General features: G+C 42.5%; 1 protein-coding gene across 1 annotated transcript in view; it reads left to right on the top strand.

The window, feature by feature from the left end:
* The window catches only part of LPL (lipoprotein lipase), a 29,938-nt gene extending 9,547 nt beyond the window's left edge, over window positions 1–20,391 (top strand). The window contains exons 2-10 of the mRNA XM_056848950.1: window positions 3,321–3,496; window positions 5,230–5,409; window positions 6,240–6,351; window positions 8,369–8,611; window positions 10,829–11,071; window positions 13,141–13,261; window positions 15,418–15,621; window positions 19,035–19,139; window positions 20,325–20,391. Of these exons, the coding sequence (XP_056704928.1) occupies window positions 3,321–3,496; window positions 5,230–5,409; window positions 6,240–6,351; window positions 8,369–8,611; window positions 10,829–11,071; window positions 13,141–13,261; window positions 15,418–15,621; window positions 19,035–19,139; window positions 20,325–20,391 (1,451 nt within the window). The remainder of the gene's footprint in view (window positions 1–3,320; window positions 3,497–5,229; window positions 5,410–6,239; window positions 6,352–8,368; window positions 8,612–10,828; window positions 11,072–13,140; window positions 13,262–15,417; window positions 15,622–19,034; window positions 19,140–20,324) is intronic.
* The last annotated feature ends 665 nt before the right edge of the window (window positions 20,392–21,056 follow it).

Here is a 21,056-nt window from a genome sequence, read left to right as displayed (position 1 = left end):
ATTGAGGTTGTACAAAGTGTAGGAATGAATGAATTTCTCTTGGAAGGGAGTTCCATAAAGTATGCAATGAACATTAGTGGTGAGAAAGATATTCTACAGTATAAACAAATGGAACATGTCCTTGGAATATATGTGCATCAGAAAAGCCTTGCTGGATAAGACCAGTGAACCATCTAGTCCAACATTCTGTCGCACACAATGGCCAAGCAGTTATTCTGGAGGGCTAACAATAAGGTATAGAGACCCAGGCCTTCCCCCAATGTTGCCTGGTATTCAGAGGTTTACAGTGGGTAGTAGCCAGTGGTGGACCTTTCCCTCCATGAATTTATTATTTAAACCCTTCTATGCTTATGGCTAACACTACATCCTCTGGCAGCAAATTCCACATTTTGACTACTCAGTTGAGTAAAGATGTACTTCTTTTTGCCCATCTTGAATCTGTTGCCCATTAGCTTCATTATATAGTTAGAGCTAGACCTAATAACCCCTGACTTGGATGGACCTAGGCTAGCCTGATCTCATCAGATCTCGGAAGCTAAGCAGGGTTGGCACTGGTCAGTATTTGGATGGGCAATCTCCAAGGAACACCAGGGATGTAACATGGAGGCAGGCAATGGCAAACCACCTCTGAACATCTTACCTTGAAAACCCCACCAGGGCTCACCATAAATCAGATGTGACTTGACGGCACTTTCTACCATTACCAGACCTAATAAATGCATTATATGGTGCATATGAATCTGGCCCCACTGAAAGACTTCCCTTCAGAGGCAGGGAAGCAAAAATTGATTCCAACTTCTGAACCTCCTTTCCATGGAAATAATTGAGTTTAATTGCTTCCCTGCATCCTCTTTTCCCCACATACCGTGGCAGCATTGCATGTAATTCAGTGAGATACAAATTTCTGTTGATTTCAGACAAGATAGTATACTCTTGGGTGCTAGATTTATTTTGCAAACATTGCCAGTATTAACTTTTAAACAAATCTCTCCCCCTTACATGCATAGTTGGCTTCTTTGGTGTTAAGACTCAGCATATAAGCATAGAAGCTCTCTGTGGGCCAGGTGGCTTTTTCGCATCAGTTAGCTTGATTGGCAACCTGACTTAATACCAGCTTAACATTTCCAGGTTCAGTGGATTTGCAGTTCTGTTGGTGCAATATTTTACATATATATCTTCCTTTAAATGGAAGAAGGGTGCCAAAAATAATATGCCATATTCTTAGAACCTTGTATAAAAAATAATAGTCAACTGCATGCAAAGTTTGTACTACCCACCCCCCCGCGCTGATGCTGAAGAACAGTTTGCAAATAGATTCCCAGAATGTTTTGAAACCCTGATGGAAAAGAATTGTGAAAAGAACTGAGTTCACAAATAGACAAACAATACAACAGTATTGACTTTTGCAGTGTGACGAAAATGTGGATAAATATTTAAAAGGTTGAAATAGAGTACGGTCTGAGTTAGCTACAGCCGCTTATGGCCTTTCCTATTGAGCAACGAATAAAGGTTGAATATGTGATCACATCAGGCACTTATGTTAGAGCATTTACTTACTTCTAAGTACTTGCATCAAAGTATGTAAAAAAGGATAAGTGTAGCGCTTCAAATGCGCTTGTTAATGTAACCATTCTGCGTAATTTACTAAAATAAACAGGCACAAGGCCATTTTACTTTTACTTTATGTATGCAAAATCTAGTTTTCTAGATGTTTAAAGTGATGCTATTAGCGGCTCGCACAATTATAGCTTTTGGATGGAAAGATAAAACAAAGTGGACTATGGAAAGGTGGAATAATTATGTGTTTGAATATGTGCAAACAGATGTATTGGGATACTTAAAACAACAGACGATGGGAGAAACAGAAGAAATGGAACTGAAGACTAAGTGGAACCCATACATTAATTGGGTGAAAAGAGGAGAAGCCAACGAAGAGACTTTACTAAAATTAAAAAGGCTATGCTCATGGCTGAAAATATGATATTATGGATTGGTCCATGGGGTGGGGGAAAGGGGAAAATTTGTATTGGAAGAAAGAAAGTGTAAATTGTAATTATAAAGGTATGGAGATGTAAAATGACCTCCAATGCAATAAAAAATATATTTTAAAAAATCTAGTTTTCTGCGTCATGGCAAGAAAGAACTCATGGTGGTACTGTGGGAGGGGGGAATGGGGTGGAGAGACACAAATGAAGGGGTGGAGCAGACTCAGTTCTGGTTCACCCACCTCAATGGTGTCTCTGAGGGAATGCCTTTATCCCTTACAGGTGACTGGCTGTCTTACACTTGTGTGTGTGTGGGGGGAAGTACTACTCTTGAGGGAACCAATACAGCATGTATGACTGAGCAACATAAAAGGCTAATTATTATGCAGACAACCCTGAAAGGACATTTGTCCTGCATTAGAATTAAAATACAGTCCGTTAGAAACTTGGATCTGTCATTAGGCGTGAGCATTCTTGTGACGCCTCTGAAGGTCTTCTGTAATGCCGGATTTGTTAAAAGCCTTTCAGGTTGCATGGCTTCAGTTTTTCCCCTCACGTTTTGAGGCAGATTTTTCTCTTGCGCTCTTCGGTGCAATAGGAGTCTTGTTGATATTCCTATCACCTTGATATTCCTATTACTTTGCACGCAAAAGTACAATCTAACAAAGAATAACATGGGGTTAAATCAGTATCGAATGTGGGAGGGAGGTAAGTTAGTCTAAGAGATGGTGACTAGGCCAAAGTCACCCCAGTGCTTCATGACTGAGGGAGAATTTATACTCTGGTTTCCTTGGTCCCAGTTCAGTCCCTGTGGTCCCCAACCTTCTTGAGCCGGTGGGCACTTTTTGGGATTTTGAGACCAGGTAGTGAGCATCATCACAAAATGGCTGCCATGGGGGCGGGGGAGGATGGGATACGTCACAAAATGTCACAAAATGAATGCATGCCATTTGAGATCGCTCTCATATAGGTGGCTTACCCTAATCTCATTCACTACAAACACAAGATGCTTAATTCATGTTCTAGCTCTTTATCTTTTATCAGGCAGTCAAAAGGCTCTGGGCTATAACTCTGCATAAGTGGGTCTTATTATTTTAAACAACATTATAGTTAATGGTGTCGCTACTCATTAAAACGTAACAGCAATGATAGAACTAAAAGACATCACCAAGGCAGCCCCACACCCTTCTAACTACCTGTCTAAAAGAAGTCAATTGTTGACCTCAGCTATAATTCTGTGTATATAATGTCAGCCAACAGTGGGCTTAATGTTGTATTTCCTTTCTTCCTCGAGCTATTTTAATTTTCGTGGTTAATCTTCTGTTTTCACTTCAGGAAGTACTGCAGGAAAAACAAAAGACTTCAGTGGGATTGAGAGCAAATTTTCTTTAAGGAAACCTGAACAGCCTTATGAAGACACCTGCTTCTTAGTTCCTGGGCAAGAAAATAGCGTGACACAATGCAACTTCAACCATACAAGTAAAACCTTTGTGGTGATCCATGGATGGACGGTAAGGGATAAGGCAGTTCTCTGGTTGCTTCAGCAGTTGTTCCCAGAATATGCTGACCTGAATGGTGGCCCAGCAATAAACTTGCTGCATAATGATGGCCATCTTTACATTACCCACCTTGGCTTACTTTCCTTACTCTGAATCTTTGTGATGAGATGCGTTTTTGGGTGGTGGGGTGAGCACTATACTGCATGTTTTATGCCTTTTGGCATTTTTTAAATGAAATAATTCTCTCTTTCCCCTCTCTTTTGCTCTTTATAACAATTGTGATCTTTGGTTTAAAGTTCTTTTAAAAATTACTGTTTCACCATCCCTCCAGCAAAACAAGAATTGGCTTTGAGGAATCAGTTCAAAAGGCCATCTGGTCCAGCCCAATGTCATTAGCCAGATACTCCAAAAAGTTCACAGATAGGGAAATAGTAATACCGTTTTGTTTGTCTACAGTGTATGTTAGCTCTGTAGGTAGAATTTCCATTTGGTCTGCTTGTGGAAAACCAGCATGGCGTAGTGGTTAAGAGCGGTGGTTTGGAGCAGCAGATTCTAATCTGGTGAACTGGATTTGTTTCCCCACTCCTCCACGTGAAGCCAGCTGGGTGATCTTAGGCTAGTCCCAGCTCTTAGAGCTCTCTCAGCCTCACCTACCTCACAGGGTCTCTGTTGTGGGGAGGGGAAGGGAAGGTGATTGTAAGCTGATTTGATTCTTCCTTAAGTGGTAGAGAAAGTCGGCATATAAAAACCAACTCTTCTTCTTCTTATACCCTATTTTCCAGGCAAGATTGACTCCCAAAGAGGTTAAGAGCAATAAAAGTCCCGCATACATAAGATGTTAGAGATAGATGGTGGTTTGTGTGATCATTCTCTCCTGTCTCCTTGCAATTGATGATTCAGTCCAATTTTCAGGTTCTTTTCGGGAGGTGACAGAGCTATTGGTAGACCTTTTGAAGGGTTGGCCTTCAAAAGTGGTCCTTCTCCAGATGCTCCTAGTCCCTGGCAGTTGGTGTCATGCCCCAGATTTTAGGCTCCTTTATCTGGGCATTGGGAGATAAAGGCAGAATGACAAAGAGCAAGCTGTTGATAAAATGGAGGTCTTTCAATGGCCATTAGTCACCATAATTATCTCCTTCATGAATATGTCTCCAGTAGTCTAGTAAAAGCTTTCTAAGCTAGAAGTCAACCCTAAAGCTATGACAGTGAGTTCCCTAAATTAATTATTCTAATAACAATTGTAAAGTCTGTATCTATGAACTTGAATGTTGCCTGGCTGCTCCTGTGCTGCGCTGCTAGGCTTTTGAGGCATTACAACCATGTATACTGGGAGCTTGACAACTGTGAGTAATGGGAGCACTTGATACAGAAATTCTTCCAGTACGTGAAGTTGCCATGTTGTGTGAATGGGGCAATATGTGTACTAACCTTGTGTGTGCCTCCTTGATATACATGAATGAGAACCCTGAAAAATCCAGTCGACAGTTTATGCATACGGAAGCTGTATGAACATGGTAAATCCACACATTGCTTATTGTTCACTCAGCATGGCAACCCACACATATCAGGAGGATCGCAGGTAGCAATCTTAAAAGCCCTACTATTACTCAAGTCAAGCACACTATTCTGCAATGTTTCTGTTGGCGAACATCTTTGAAGTTGGTGCCAATCTGTGTATATATACCTTGCCTACTCATTTTCATCCTTGGCATGGTCAGAATAACGTGGTTTGTTCTCCTTTCTCAAAGGTAACGGGCATGTATGAGAGCTGGGTTCCCAAGTTAGTGAAGGCACTGTATAAGAGGGAGCCGGACTCTAATGTCATCGTTGTTGACTGGCTAGATCGAGCAAGCCAACATTATACAATATCAGCTAGTAACACAGAGCTGGTGGGGAAGGATGTTGCCAAGTTTGTTGACTGGATAGAGGTAAGTGTCATGAAGATACAATGTGCAGTGCTTGGTTAAGAGAGTTACAGAGGTAGAATGCATAAAGTTGTTGAATAGAATATGTATATTGGAGAATTGGCAAAACTGTACCATATAGCTCTCGTTGAACCCTGCCTCTTAAGTTTCTGTCACAATATTGATGAGGGATGGTTCTAAAGTTCTCTTCTGTAGGAGCTCCTCAGGAATATTCTGTTCTTATACAATTATCAGAACTCTATGGGTATTCTTTTCTGCATTTTGTGTTCTTCTTGCCTGGTTTCAGGGCAGGAAAAGGGAGGGGGCAATGCAATGGATGTGTATTTGGGTAGGTATTATCAGTTGTGTGTTTACTAGCAGTCCCTTGATATTATCTATCAGTCTCAGGGATCTGCACAAATTTTATTTTGTCCATTTTTGGATTATATTTTGGATTCAATTTCTTTATTGTTATACCTATTTCTTTATTGTTCTAGCTCCAGTAGTTGCACACCATGGTTCATTATTCTTTACACAGTCAATGACTGAACGGTTATGGTTTGATATTTATTGGTTTTAATGTATATGTAGTATGGTTTGTTATAAAATGGTTTTAATGTTGCTACCCGCCCTGAGCCTGGCTTTGGCTGGGGAGGGTGGGATAGAAATTTAAAGTAATAAAATCAATAATAATAAATAGTGTGTGTGTGTGTGTGTGTGTGTGTGTGTATGCAAACATAGAAGTTGAGTGGATGTGTAGTAAGTTCCCTTGCTGTTTGGTTTTGCTGTTTTATGGCATGCAAAAATGAAACTGCTTGCAGAGATTAAAATCAGTTAAAAATGCTCACTCACAGAAGCAGTTCGGCTACTCCCTGAACAATGTCCACTTGCTGGGATACAGCCTCGGTGCTCATGTTGCTGGTATTGCTGGAAAACTGACCAATAAGAAGATCAGCAGAATTACTGGTGAGCACATTCTAATGTCATTGGGACAGGGGGATAGGAGAAGATAACGCCATGATTCTATGGCCTTTTATGCAGGGACGTTTCCCCGCGGTCACCCCCACCGACTGCTTAGGGGCTTCCCTTTGATTATGTATGCCTTTTCCGCCAGTTTGAGGTCCCCGTGTGTTTTGCCCACGTTTTTCAGATTCTGGCTAAAACAGCATCTGGAAAATGCAGGCAAAACACACAGGGAGAGCGAGGTGACCTCTGACTGGCGGAAAAGGCATGCCTAATCGAAAGGAAGCCCCGAAGCAGTCGGTGGGTGACCGCAGGGAAACATCCCTGCATAAAAGGCCTATGTGGCAGTTTTTCCCCAATGAGAATCTAGCTTGGAACTGTGTTGGCAATTGTGTTATAATGGCAGAGAGGATAAAGTGTACCTCCCAGCCTTGGCCATTATTCACCCCATTATTTGAAGATCTACGCATGTTTTCTTAAAGCCTCCTGAGTTCCCTGCTCTGAGTCATCTTGTTTTTAGTGCGGCTTCAGGTCTGCAATCCCAGCAAAATTAGACTCTGGTACACAGAATAAGCAAAAATAGATGCAAAAGGAAACTTTGATGGCAATTCTGAGCTTTTATTTCAGATGGGTGCTTGTCATTTAGGAACTTAATAACATCTTGGGAATCGGGCCTTCAGAAAACGATTATGCAGAGCATGTACAAATGCTAGAAATTGAATCTTTTATAACTCTAAGAGCTACTTGACATTTGAGAAAAAAGATTAAAGGTTTTTAAAGCCTTTATGAACCATTTTGATTATCTGTGTGTGGGCTGCTTTTTGTTCTAGTGATTATGCATTCACCCATTATTTTTGTTTTTGTAACATCTTTAAGTTTGTTTGAGAAACTTTAATTTTGATGCTTTAAGCCATTTGCTTCTCATTGACCTGAATACTGAGAAATCTTTTTAAGCTGCTGCTTCAATGAATATTTCATGCAGATATAACTTTGATAAACCTATCTCACTAACTCCCAGTTGTACTTGCTTCCAGTTTTTGTAACCAAAGTCGTTTTAATGTTCCATGGATTTCCATATGAGTTAAGAATGTGATAAATGCCAGCTTTAAGATTCAGTCACTATTCTCTATTAAGGGGTATGTTAAAAATTAATAAATGTAAATGGGAAAGTTTGCCATTGACTTTAGTGGAGTGTAGCTTGTGCTTTTAATAATCAATTGTGATTAATGGCAGCCCAGTTATTATCAAGGGCTAGCCAACAGGAAGGAACATATAAGACTGCCTTGAGGTTAGGCCTGGAGTTTCCCTGAAATTATCACTGATCTCTAGACAACAGAGATTAGTTGTATTGGAGAAAATGGCAGCTTATGGCATAACTTCCCTGCTGAACTTCCTCTCCTCCCTAATCTCTTATCATCCTCAGGCCCTGGCCCCAAATCTTCAGGAATTTCCCCGCCCAGAGTTGGCAACCTTATGTCATTTTGCTTGTTTTAAAACCACTATATTGGCAGCCAGTTTGTTTCTGAATTCAGTTCAGGGTGCTGGTTATGACTGTTAAAGCCTCTCACGGCCTACGAGCCACGCATCTGAAGAGCGATCCTTCCCCAGACGTCCTCATATGTCAATTGTCATTCTCAGATGGTCCACTACTGGTTGTTCTCCTGCTTAAGATATCCTGGCTGGCATCTATCTGAGCCTAAGTTTTTTTCTGTTGGAGCAACAACCTTATGAAACGGGCTCCCTGACGAGGGCATCGTCATTAGACGTTCTTAGGAGGCACTGAGAGACCATTTCATTTACTAAAGCCTTTAATAGGGTGTAGGCTGCTTCCATGGGGGGGGGGAGTGGAGTTTGTTGGGGTTTTATGGTTCCTGATATGTTTTTAAGTTTGGAATTTTAAGCCACTTTGAGCCACAAAGGAAAAGTGTGGTACAAATATTTTAACAAACAATATTATACAGAGTCAGCTTCTAGGTACTGGTAACATAGTTTTATTTTCTGCCCCCGTCTTCCCATAAAGGTTTAGATCCTGCTGGACCTAACTTTGAATACGCCAGTGAAACCAGGCGCCTTTCCCCAGATGATGCTGCCTTTGTAGATGTCTTGCACACCTACACCAGGGGATCCCCGGACCGCAGCATTGGGATACAGCAGCCTGTGGGGCACGTTGACATCTACCCTAATGGAGGTAGCTTCCAACCGGGTTGTAATATAGGAGACACATTGCGGATGATTGCAGAAAAAGGATTTCAGGGGCTTCAAGGTAATTTTTCTTGTCTGAATGGCATAAATATATTTTGAAAGCTGGTGGCTGCTTCTGTTTTCTAAATCACATGAGCTCTACCAAAAATTATTTCTCCATTTTAGATCCTTTTGTGAAAGCAAAACAATTTGTTTCCTTTTCTGCTTTGAATCCACTGTATGTAATGATTTCTGTTCCCACTTATATCAAGCTGACCTGCATATCTTTTCCCCAGGTAATTTACAACCCATTGGAAAGAACACTGGATTACACAACAATTGCGTCATAATGTTTGCTTATTCATGTTAATTGCCTTCACTTGCCCTTACTCATAGTTGTCCTCTGTGAGATCATGTAGCTGTTAATATGTTTGAACTGAGGTGCATCACAGTGTTTCCGGAGGTGCTGAGCATTAGAATCACACATCTCCAGCACGTTAGCTACAAACTTGCCATATTTTGCAATTAAGAGACCATCAGCAATGATGCAGGATCCATCACCTCACTCCTTTTATGTATCGTAAACCAAATAATACAGTGGAGAGGCCAAAAAAACAAATCAGTGGGTTATAGATCAAATCAAGCCTGAACTGACCCTGGAAGCTAAAATGACTAAATTGAGGCTATCGTACTTTGGTCACATTATGAGAAGACAAGAGTCACTGGAAAAGACATTCAGGCTAGGAAAAGTTGAGGGCAGCAGGAAAAGAGGAAGACCCAACAAGAGATGGATTGACTCAATAAAGGAAGCCACGGCCCTCAGTGTGGATGACATGAGGAAGGCTGTTAACAATAGGATATTTTGGAGGACAAATATTCATAGGGTTGGAAGCAACTTGACGGCACTTAACACAAACACACACACACACACACACAAAAACCGAATAAATAATTTTTCGCCTATGAATGTGTAATGGGTTATGGGCCCTGGAGTAGAATATAGTGTGTATTTGTTAAGTGCTGACAAGTCTCTTCTGACTTATGGCAACCCTATGAATTTATGACCTGTAAAATGTCCTATTGTTAACAGCCTTCCTCATGTCATTCAAACTGAGGGCTGTGTATAAGTTGATAATTTACTTTAATGTTTATGCCAGTTATAGTTCATATATTTTTTCTTTCTAGAATGTAGCCACATGTATTCTTGCAGCCCATTCCTGAAGGGGGGGAAGCTCCTTAGGAACCAGTGTGATCCCATGCTGGTGTAGTTGCAAGGAGGCATCTACACTGGCATGGGGGCAAACACGCTGGCGTCAGGGAGCTGCCACCCGCCAGCACAGCCACACTGGCAGGGCTTTCCTTCAAGGGAAAGCCCGCACCAGCATGGGGGAAGTGTTTCTGGGGACGAAGCCCCCTTTGGGCAGCTTCCTAACCTGTTTGCCCCAGGGATGCCCCCTTGATCTGCAGCGGGGCTGCACCACCTTTTTTGGTGGCACAGCCTCTCTTTGTTCAATGGGGCATTTCCCCCCCTTTTAGTATCTTTATTTTGTAAACCTCTCTTTTTTTGTCGCCGTGGAGGCTGTGATTTTGCCGTCTGTGATGTCATGTGGCCAGGCCTACATACGGTGGTGACAACATTCCATTCATTGTGTGGTCAGCTTGGATCAGACATCTGACTGTGAAGAAGTGGTGGGTCAGGCGGGAGAGTATGGGAAACCCCAGCAGTCAGGGGGAAACAGTGGGATGGATCCAACTGCTATACTGAGCAAAGTTGGAAGACTTCAAAATGTACCTGAAGACCCGAGGGAAGGCACCCTATAAAGGTAAAATGGTTAGGTTCCTAAAACGGTGGCTGGAGATGTATTCAAAAACATCACCAAAAATATCTCGTTTTTATATCATGGAGAACACAATTGGCCTTGGGTGCATTGCACAGGCAACTCTCTTGTGCAAGCAACTAGCAAGATGGATGGATGTTTAAGAAAAGCATGGAAGGATTTTTGCATGAGTCTCATTCATATTAAGACTTCTTCCAACTTTGGTGGCTCCTCCACAAGATTGTGCAGGCTGGAGAAATCCTCAGAGGTTTCTGAGTGGAGTAGCTGGCTCCACCCCAATGGTGGAGACCACAGTCTCCGATCAAGGTGTATTTCAGGCAACAGTTGTACCCTGGTAAAATGCTTCGTTTTGGCTTAAAAACAGAACTTGCTAAAAAACACCTCTTCCTTGAATACATTGCCAGTTCTGAACTGCAGCCATATATTGGGAGATGTAACTTATTGTTTCCTCTTCTTCAAAGAGGCCGGTCAGCTGGTGAAATGCTCTCACGAACGCTCCATCCACCTCTTCATCGATTCCCTCTTGTATGAAGAAAAGCCAATCATGGCATACCGCTGCAAGTCCAAAGAAGCGTTTGAAATGGGGCTCTGCTTGAGCTGCAGAAAGAACCGCTGCAACAATTTGGGCTACAAAATCAACAAAGTGAGAACCAAGAGGACCATCAAAATGTACCTGAAGACCCGAGCGAAGGCACCCTATAAAGGTAAAACGGCTAGGTTCCTAAAACGGTAGCTGGAGATGTATTCAAAAACATCACCAAAAATATCTCGTTTTTATATCATGGAGAACACAATTGGCCTTGGGTGCATTGCAGCAGGCAACTCTCTTGTGCAAGCTACTAGTGAGATGGATGGATGTTTAAGAAAAGCATGGAAGGATTTTTGCATGGATCTCATTCATATTAAAGGAGCTGGCCTTCCATCTGAATTGTGCCTTTCCTACCCCACCCCTGAGTAAGCTTTCAATTTCGAATTGGGTTGCCAACCTCCAGGTGTGGCCTGGAGTTCTTCTGGAATTACGACTGATCTTCAGACTACAGAGGCCAGTTCCCCTGGAGAAAATGGCAGCTTTGGGAGGCATCCTGTATGGCATCACATTCCTGCTGAGCTCCCTCTTTAAGCTCCATCTCCTCCAGGCACTGCCTCCCCTGATCTCCAGGAATTTTGAAACTAACCTGGCAACCTTAGTTTCAAAAGCTAGGTGTTATTAGAGAAACAGTTTAGGTGTCAGATGCATAAGAGATAAATGTTTACTTGAAATAGAAATTCGTAGTGCTGGTGGAGGAAGGCATTCTGTGATGTGCTTTCACATTATAGTCAGCGTTGTGTGGCTCTGAGATTTGGATGAGGACACTCAACAAGCATCAGGAAAGGCTTGATTAAGAACAGAGAAGTGCCTACAGGGCAGTTCAGAAGCTGGACTGCTGTTTTTGAGATGGCAATACCGAGGAAATGAGTCTTGCACACTGAAGTTTTGTTTATGTACGCGGTGGTCTGATTAGCACGTGTAGGAAACTTTGCAGGAAAGTTGTTTCTGGAACCACAATTGCAGAACTTTCCAAAAAGTAGCTGCATGGATGTTCTTTGGTGGTACTGGATCAAGTAAGCAGGTTACAGGAAATGGCCTCTTTAGTCTTGTGTTTGTAATAAGTTGTGGTGAGACAACCTCCCCCCACCAAAAAAAATCCCCCAACATAATTGCGCCAAGTTTATGCATGAAACCACCATGAGTGACGACCATTATGAGAGCACTACAAATACCGTCCACTACTATACAACACTGTTAACTAATCTAGCATGCCTAAAACTTGTTTTGCTAGTAAATAAGTACCTAGACTGGGGGATTCAGACTCTGTCACCTCTGTGACATCACAGCCCATGGTATGATATCCACCCAGTCCAAGAGCAAGCATGATGTTAGAGTGTTGGACTAGGAGACTCAGGTTCAAATCCCCACTGCCATAGAAGCTTACTGGAGCAACATAGTCCAGTCAGTCTCTCTTAGCGTGGTGTAGTGGTTAAGAGCGGTGGTTTGGAGTGGTCGAGTCTGATCTGGAGAACTGGGTTTGATTCCCCACTCCTCCACATGAGCGGTGGAGGCTAATCTGGTGAACTAGATTTGTTTCCCCACTCCTACACACGAACCCAGCTGGGTTACCTTGGGCAAGTCATGCTCTCTCAGCCTCACCCACCTCACAGGGTGTCTGTTGTGGGGAGGAGGAGGGAAGGCGATTGTAAGCCGGTTTGATTCTGCCTTAAGTGGTAGAGAAAGTCGGCATATAAAAACCAAATCTTCTTCTTCTTCTTAGCCTACCCTACCTCACAGGTTTGTTGTTATGAAGAGAAAATGGAGGAGGGGAGGATGATGTTTAAGCCGTTGGGGTCCCCATTGGGGAGGAAAATGGTGTATAAATAAATCAGTGAAAGCACTGTTAAGCATGTCAAAGTAGAATTTATTTATTTAAAATGTATTTAGAAAAAGTATATGTTGCCTATCCAGAGAATCAGCTTATATTATAGAATTAGAGTATAAATCATTCAAGTTTGTTGTCTTTGGTTAACCTGCATAATGGATTTGTTTCTATAGAGTAATCCTTCAAAGCTGATCGATGAGTTCCATGCAAAAGTATTACTATGTTTGAATAAGGCTAGTAGATGGAGGCAAAACCTTTTAAAGTTGCTAAATGTTGGGTCTGTTTGTGAGCATCACCAATAATTCTGTCTCTTTCTCTCTTTTTGTGTCTCTTCCCTCTTCATCCTTTTCTGCTCTCAGTCTTTCATTACCAAGTTAAGATTCATTTTTTTGCTAAGGAAAACATGACTAAGACCAACCAGCCCTTTCTTATCTCTCTTTATGGTACTGAGGAGGAAAGCAAGGACATTCCAGTCACGATGTGAGTATCAGCAAAAGCAAATATTTTTGTATTTTTTAGCAGAAAAATGTAATTGTCTTGAACCTAGGAGGAATAAGTCCAATATAAACTTCCAAAAAAAGTCAGTAAGATTTTAGCATTTTCCTCTAAGTTGTGGTTCATCCTAGTCATAAACTATCTGCAGTTAGAGTAGCTGTCTTACTTTCAGATTGAAAATTGAGAATGACAATGACACGTGCGTGTGTGTAAGCTGCTGCTTTTCTTGGAAAGATGTGGCCTTTAGGAACAGAATTAGGACCCCACTACTATGTTCTTCATCAGAAAATGTGCAGTTCTCACATTCTTCTTACTTCAGTGCTTTGGTATAATGTGCAAAGCTGGTTCCCTCATTGCAATTTGTAAAGAGCCCTGAGGCACAGAGTGGTAAGTTGCAATACTGCAGTCAAAAGCTCTGCTCACAACCTGAGTTAAATCCCAACGGAACTCGGTTTCAGGTAGCCGGTTCAAGGTTGACTCAGCCTTCCATCCTTCCGAGGTCATAAAATGAGTATCCAGCTTGTTGGGGGTAAAGCATAGATGACTGGATTGGGCAATGGCAAACCACCCCGTAAACATAGTCTACCTAGTAAACATCGTAATCGGATGTCACCCTACGGGTCAGTAATGACCTGGTGCTTGCTCAGGGGACCGTTGCCTTTACAATTTAGGAGGAGAACAGGTGTTCAAACTGCCATCTTTTTTATCACACTTCCCAGTGAGGGGAAATTCACTAGCCGTGGTCCTCCCTCTTCAAATTAAACAAAGAAACAAGGTCCAAAAGCAATCACCAGAGAGACAATAAGACATAATAGCAAAAGTTTAAAATTGTTTGGAGGCCCTTGTGTGAGAATTGTGGGCTGGGTAATAGCTAATTAGTAGCAAGGGTCTTATCTTTGTGGGCAAATATCCCCCAATTTCTTTCTTTCTTTTCCGGGGGGAGGGAGGGAAGAGTTTAGCTTATGAAGTCATCATATTACACTTTCAGGACTGATACACCACTATTAATTTTAACTTTTTGTTGCTGTGTTCCATAAGGGTCTTGGTCCTGGGAAAGCTAATTGCCCCATCATCCAGTTGAGTTTTTTTTAAAAAGTTAAGTCATCAGAGAGTTTAAAGGATATGTAAATTTTTAGTCTCCTGTATAGCCCAGACATGGATTAGAAATAAATGATGAGACACAGGATGGTGGTGTTTGTCTGGAATTGTGGCTTAGTTGGGGATTCTACAGAGTTCTTCTGTGATCAGTTCTCCTGTTTGAACGCTTTCCCACACAAACTCCCTCCACATAGAAAACAAACATGTCAGAAGGAATAAAAATTCTTCCCACGTTGAAATCTTTTCAATATGCCTTGCTGGGTGGCTACTACAAGGATTTATATACCATCTTGGGTTAAAACATGGTTTTTCTTAAATTACAATTAGTTTGTAAAAGCAAGATTCAGTTCATAGGAAGCCATTAAAATCCTGCTTTACCTTGATAATTTCCAGTTTCATTGCCTTTACTCTTGTCCCACAAGCTGGTATCCCAACTTACTTTGCAGCCAGGGCAGAGCTGGGGAACAAGCCAAGATGTCTATGCTTGTACATCATGTGAAACCATGGTTAAGACATTAGCTCAGTTGGGACGTCACACACAAAACTGTAGCTTTTTTAACGGTTTGCACGGTCACCTAAATCCAGGCAACCCCACTAACTACGGTAAGTTAGGATACATCAGACCATGATCTGAAGCCATGGTTCGAAGGTGGTTTATTGACCATAGTAAGTAGCTATGATTTTGTTCAATGTACAAACCTGGCCATCTGGCTGTGTTTCCTACCTCTGTTGGGCTAGGATACCATCTGCATTCCTGAGGGCAAGACAAGGCGAAAAGCAAAGATGATCCTGTACACGCCAAGTCCTGATTTCATGAACTAACTGGTTTGTGTTATGTCTGAACAAAAAAAACAGTAGAATTGGTGACACCTGTCGTTCCTCCTACACATGTTTTGGAAGATACATGCTGTGTTCTGGCCTTAGTCTTTTCATATCCCCTCGACAAAGAAGAAATAAACAAGAAGATGCTAAAGAATATCAGGGAACTTCCATATGATTTCAAAGAAGTAATGCCTAAGCATAAGTTTTATTTGTTTTCACAGGCCTGAGATCTCCACAAACAAAACTTTTTCCTTTCTGATATATACCGCGGTGGATATTGGAGACCTACTCATTGTCAGGCTGAAATGGGAAAATCTTAAAGATTGGTGGAATACCCCTGAGATTTTTAACCTTAAAGAATGGTGGAATACCCCTGAGTTTGCGGTCCAGAGGGTCAGAGTCAAGTCTGGAGAAACTCAGAAAAAGTAAGGAAGCTTAATTTTGCTGCAGGGGGAAAAAAGAAAGAGATTGGATTGCGCCTCATCACTCTCCAGAGCTTGTACTCATTTTTACATTATTTACTGTGTAGTAACATTGATTTTACTTGGCGATAGTTGCTGTTGAGCCAAGAGGGTTGCTGCACTTTCCCCATAGATGATGCCACCAGATGAATTAAAGCATCTCTTTTTAAAGGATCTCAGGTAGCTGAGCTGGGAAAGGCCTTTGCCTGAGACCTTAAAAGAGGCATTGCTGTCAGTACAAAAGGAACAACTCTAGATGGGCCTCTAACCTGAGTCTCTGTTGGTTTAATTTAAAATATTTCGAGTAGGCTGAGCCCATAGAGCAGTACAAGACAGTCTTATATGCTCCTAGCTGGTTTTTAGAAAAAGCCCTCCTGTTTTGTATAGTACCAAGAAGTTTGGTGTTTGGCACAGCAAAGAAGCAGATGCATGCTCATGATTTCCTTTTTACAGAAGGGTTCTTTTAATGGCTGCATGACGCAAATAAATTTCCTGTCACTGCAGCTGTATGATGGGGAAAAGTTTATAGTATAATTTTCTTTTCCAGTCAAGGAAGCTGTTAAAAGAGCAGGATCCTCTCTCAGGAAAGGAATTGACTGCCCTCATAGTTGTAAACAGAGCCAATTTACACAGTTAGTAGAATCAAACAGTAACGATTTTCTACAGTTGTACCACTTCAGATTCGGGGCAAGGGGACAGAAAGTAACCTTTGGTTATTTTTTCGACATGAATTCCCTGCATGAGGGATGAAAGCATGTGAAAGAGAAGGCTCCATTTAGTCTTCTCAGAGATGCTAATTTTGCATGTGCCAGGGATCTTCAATAGGAAAACCTTCAGCCATGCATCCCCCCTCATCTGCAGGCTGCAGTAGAGCACTCAAGCAAATCTTTACTGCTTGATTCTATTAATTCTGTAAATCGAAGAATCTGCAAATGGCATTTGTGAGAATGCTGGCCGAACCTAAAACGCCCTGCATAAGGAAGGCTATTAGATTAAATTGGAACCCATAATCTGAGTCAGCTACTCTGCATAACAACAGTACTTTAGAAAGTGCTGCTCATGTATAGATTTCTAACAAAACATTGTTGACTGTTTTTGAGTTTGCTCCTAAACTGTCCCCCAGGACTCCAGCTTTGTTAGGGCAGTTTCGCCACAGGGCTGAACTTCTCAGCCTTGCGGCTTTAAGAGTGAGGAAGCCAGGAAACAGCTGGGAGGGGAGGCAGCTTCTCAAGGCTGTGGGCAAGCTCTCTTGATGGGGTGGCAGCAGATGCCCCCCTTCTCTTGCCCACTCCCAGCATTCTTGATGGGCAATGACCCCACAGTGTAGCAAAACCTAGGCTTTATGCGTTAAAGACTAGCAAAATTTCTGGCAGGGTATAAGCTTTCGTGAGCCACAGCTCACTTCTTCAGGCAGCTCATACCCTGCCAGAAATTTTGTCAGTCTTTAAGGTGCTGCTGGACTCTTGCTCTTTTCTACTGCTATTGACAGACTAACACGGCTACTCATTATGATCTAGGCTTTATGCGTTGAGCCTTCCATGTGTGGGTTTTGCAAGTCTGTTAGGAAACTTGCAGCTACTACAAATGATGGGAGGTGAGGTGGGAGGTAAGCAGTTTGTTCTTCACCTGCTTTCCCCTCCCACACAGCACAGCACTGGCCTGTAACCATGCAAAGCTCAGATGCAGGTCCCAGGGACTCTAAAAGACACAGCCCTGGGTTTAGCTGGTAGGGCTGCCGACACCAGGTTGGGAAATTCCTGGAGATATGGGAGTAGAGCCTGGAGAGGGCGGGGTTTGGTGTGGGAAGGGACTTTAGCAGGGTATAATGCCATATAGACCACCTTTCAAAGCTGCCATTTCCTCTGTGTGGGAACTGATCTGGGTAGCGTGGAGATCAGCTGTGATTCCAGATCTCCAGGCCCCACATGGCGGTTGTCAACCCTACTTGTAGAGCTATGAGGTAGTTAGCTCTTTTGGGTGAGGATGGCAGGAGGTAAGTAGCTTGCTCCCACCCACCTACCTTCACCAGTGTTTAGGGGATATTTTCCTTCTAACTATTAGTTTCAGAATGTTGTTGTGAAAAAAATTGTAAGCATTGCATCAGGATACAAGGACCCCATACAATTTCTGAGTGAAGTCATAGCCCAGCTGGATGCAATTGTCATGCGTCAAATACAGCACCTGTGCCCTACGTATGCTCAGAGATTCTGGAAATGGGACAAGGGAGGATTGTGCTGAAAGTTTTAAATTTTAAAAAGGAGAGTCAGCATGGTGTAGTGGTTAAAAGCGGTGGTTTGGAGTGGTTGACTCTGATCTGGAGAACTGGGTTTGATTCCCCACTCGTCCACATGAGCGGCGGAAGCTAATCTGGTGACCTGGATTTGTTTCCCCACTCTTATACATGAAGCCAGCTGGGTGACCTTGGGCTAGTCACAGCTCTCTCAGCCCCACCTACCTCACAGGGTGTCTGTTGTGGGGAGGGGATGGGAAGGTGATTGTAAACTGGTTTGATTCTTCCTTAAGTAGTAGAGAAAGTTGGCATATAAAAACCAACTCTTCTTCTAGGCTGATTGATAGTAAGGACCAACCTGCTCCTTTCTCCGTAAACCTGTGAAGGGTCAGATCACCTGCAGGCCTTATTTTGCCTGTATTTTAGGTTTTCAAACCTTTTGGGGGTATGAAGGAAGAAAGCCGCATTTTTCTGCATGTCTGGGAATTTCCCATGTATGCAAAAACTTCCCATGTATGTGGATCGATCTCTCATCACTGACACGGATTCAAACAACTTTATTATTGCAGGGAATGGTTTACTATAATTTTTTGGGAAAACTTAATAACCCAGGATAATTTTTGATGCCACCAAATAATTGAGGCTGCAAGGAAATGTCCTGGAGTTATTGAAATGTCCCTGTGAATAGTTTTATTAAATTTCAGCACTTTAATTACTCTCTATTTTTAATAGAACTTTATTGCATTCGCATAGCCCAAGCTTTGAATCATTTTTTTTGGGTGCTAGTTTGATAGAGAGCTTTTACATATTATAGGTTGTACTTCTTTTGGTGAAAAAGACTGCACACTTTGGAATTATAAGGAATCCTAGCAGAATAAAAGGAGAGCTAATTTAAAGATGAGCTGTACAAAGTTATCACCGTAGACAACTTGGACAAGTTTTGGTCTTAGGCTCCTGAATGCACTTACTAAACGAACATCTGGTCTGTAAATAAACTTTACATATGCAGCTGTGCCTTGGTACAAGGAATCATTCTTAAAATGTCACTTTTCAAGAGGGTAAATAATGAGAGATAAAGCACAATGCTTATAGTTGTGTATTAATAACTTTTCCAGCTCAGCATAATAATTCTTTCTGTATTGTGTAGGTTGGTCTTCTGCTCCCGAGATGGAATCTCTTATCTGAGGAAAGGGCAAGGAGCGGCAGAATTTGTGAGGTGCCTTGGGAAAAATGCCACCAAAGAAAATTCATGGTGAGAATTTTGTATCTGCCACATACATTGGAACTGAGAAATGAGGGCCTAACTATGCAAACTTCTGTTCCCTCATTCAGGTTGGTAGACATGGTCACAACTAATTCCTAGGTGTGCAGAGGCCTGTTTTGGATTGGGACCATGGTGTGCAGGGAGGGAGAGCTTATGTCTCCCCTTGTGTTATTGTCTTGGCTAGGCTTAAGTTTTAAGTCTTCTGTTAAGGTTGCCAGTCTCCAGGTACTAGCTGGAGATGTCCTGGTATTACAACTGATCTCCAGCCAACAGAGATCAGTTCACCTGGAGAAAATGGCCGCTTTGGCCATTGAACGCTATGGCACTGAAGTCCCTCCCTTCCCCAAGCCCCACCCTCCTCAGGCTCCGTTCCAAAAATCTCCAGGTATTTCCCAACCCGGAGCTGGCAACCCTACCTTCTGTCCCTGCGTACAGTGATCCCAATCTGAATCGGGGCTCCTGTGTACCTGGGAACTATGGAAATCTCAGACCACATCTGTTGACTTGAAGCAGGGAGGAACCTGGGCGCAGTGTACCATGTAGTTAGGCCTTTGGTTTAATCCTGCTGTTTTCAGATAGTGATTAAGGGCCAGCCTCCATGATCTGTAGAATCTCTTGATGTACCTTTTGCTGGACTGTACCTCTTCTGACTGTGGACACAAGAATCAACATGCTTGGATGTTTCACAAAAAGTTATACATATGCAAAAAAAAAACCCTAAGGCCTGAGAGGAAATTGGCCTTCTCTCTGATAAGCTAGTTTTGTATGCGCAGTGAGGTGTTTCTTTTTTCTTTTCTTTTTTAAGACTGTCTGGTTTTTCTGTCTCTTCAGGCCTTTGAGTTTGTACAATGCAGTTCTTCTTTATCTGTAGGAAGAGATTCTGGAGTTTAAGCTTGCCTGCAGGACTGGGGGGGGGAGCAGGAGGTAGGGTTGCCAACCTCCAGATGGGGCCTGGAGACCTCCCAGAATTCCAACTGGTCTCCAGGCTCCAGGGATTAGTCCCCCTAGAGAGAATGGCTGCTTTGGAAGGTGGAATCTATGGCATTATACCTTGCTTAGTGTCAGAGGCTTACTTAAAAAAAAAGCTACATCTTCAACAAAGAGGAGGCAAGGAATATTTCTGAGGGAACACTGGTCCCACATACCCCCTGTCCTTATGGGTCCATTCCAAAGGCCACAGGAAACACTGCAGATGCTTAACCTAAAAGAAGCCCTAAAATCCAGCATCTCCGTCATTTGAGACTGGCCTGTCCTTATTCACAGCACAGTCCTGAACAGACTTACCCTCTTCTAATCCCATTGACGTCAATGGATTTTTTTTGAAGAGTGAGGTTGCGCACTTAAAATTATGTATTTGAGGACTGAGTCACATGGTAGGAAGGAAGCATCTGATTCCCAACCCTGTGTTTCCCTAATAATGGACAGATGTGGTAGATGCTTTGGCGGGGGAGATGGATAAATGGGCTTGCCGGTTCTCCCCTGCAGACCCTCCTCTAGAGCAGTGGTAGAAAAGAGCCAAGAGTCCACAGTTTACAAGAAGTGAGCTACTGCTCACGAAAGCTCATACCCTGCCATAAATTTTGTTAGTCTTTAAGGTGCTACTGGACTCTTGCTCTGTCCCACTGCTACAGACAGACTAATATGATTACCAATCGTGATCTATCTCTAGACCAGTGGTTTTCAGCTTTTGAAATTGTATGTACCACCAAAAAACCTGTGTCCCACTGTGACAGAAATAAAAAATTCCGTGTTTCCCAAGAAGGACTTAACAGACATTCTGTTGTTAGATTTATCGTTTATGATAGGTTTTATGGGAATCAAAAATTTCAGAAGCTCAGTGGATAACCCCTGGCAGGAAGTGGTGTATTGAAGACACCTACTGGTGGGCAGGGGGGTGGGGGATTA

Source organism: Euleptes europaea, chromosome 4 (assembly GCF_029931775.1).
Source record: "Euleptes europaea isolate rEulEur1 chromosome 4, rEulEur1.hap1, whole genome shotgun sequence".
Taxonomy (NCBI): Eukaryota; Metazoa; Chordata; class Lepidosauria; order Squamata; family Sphaerodactylidae; genus Euleptes; species Euleptes europaea.
Note: the sequence above shows the minus strand (reverse complement) of the source record. Positions and strands in the feature narration are given on the sequence as shown.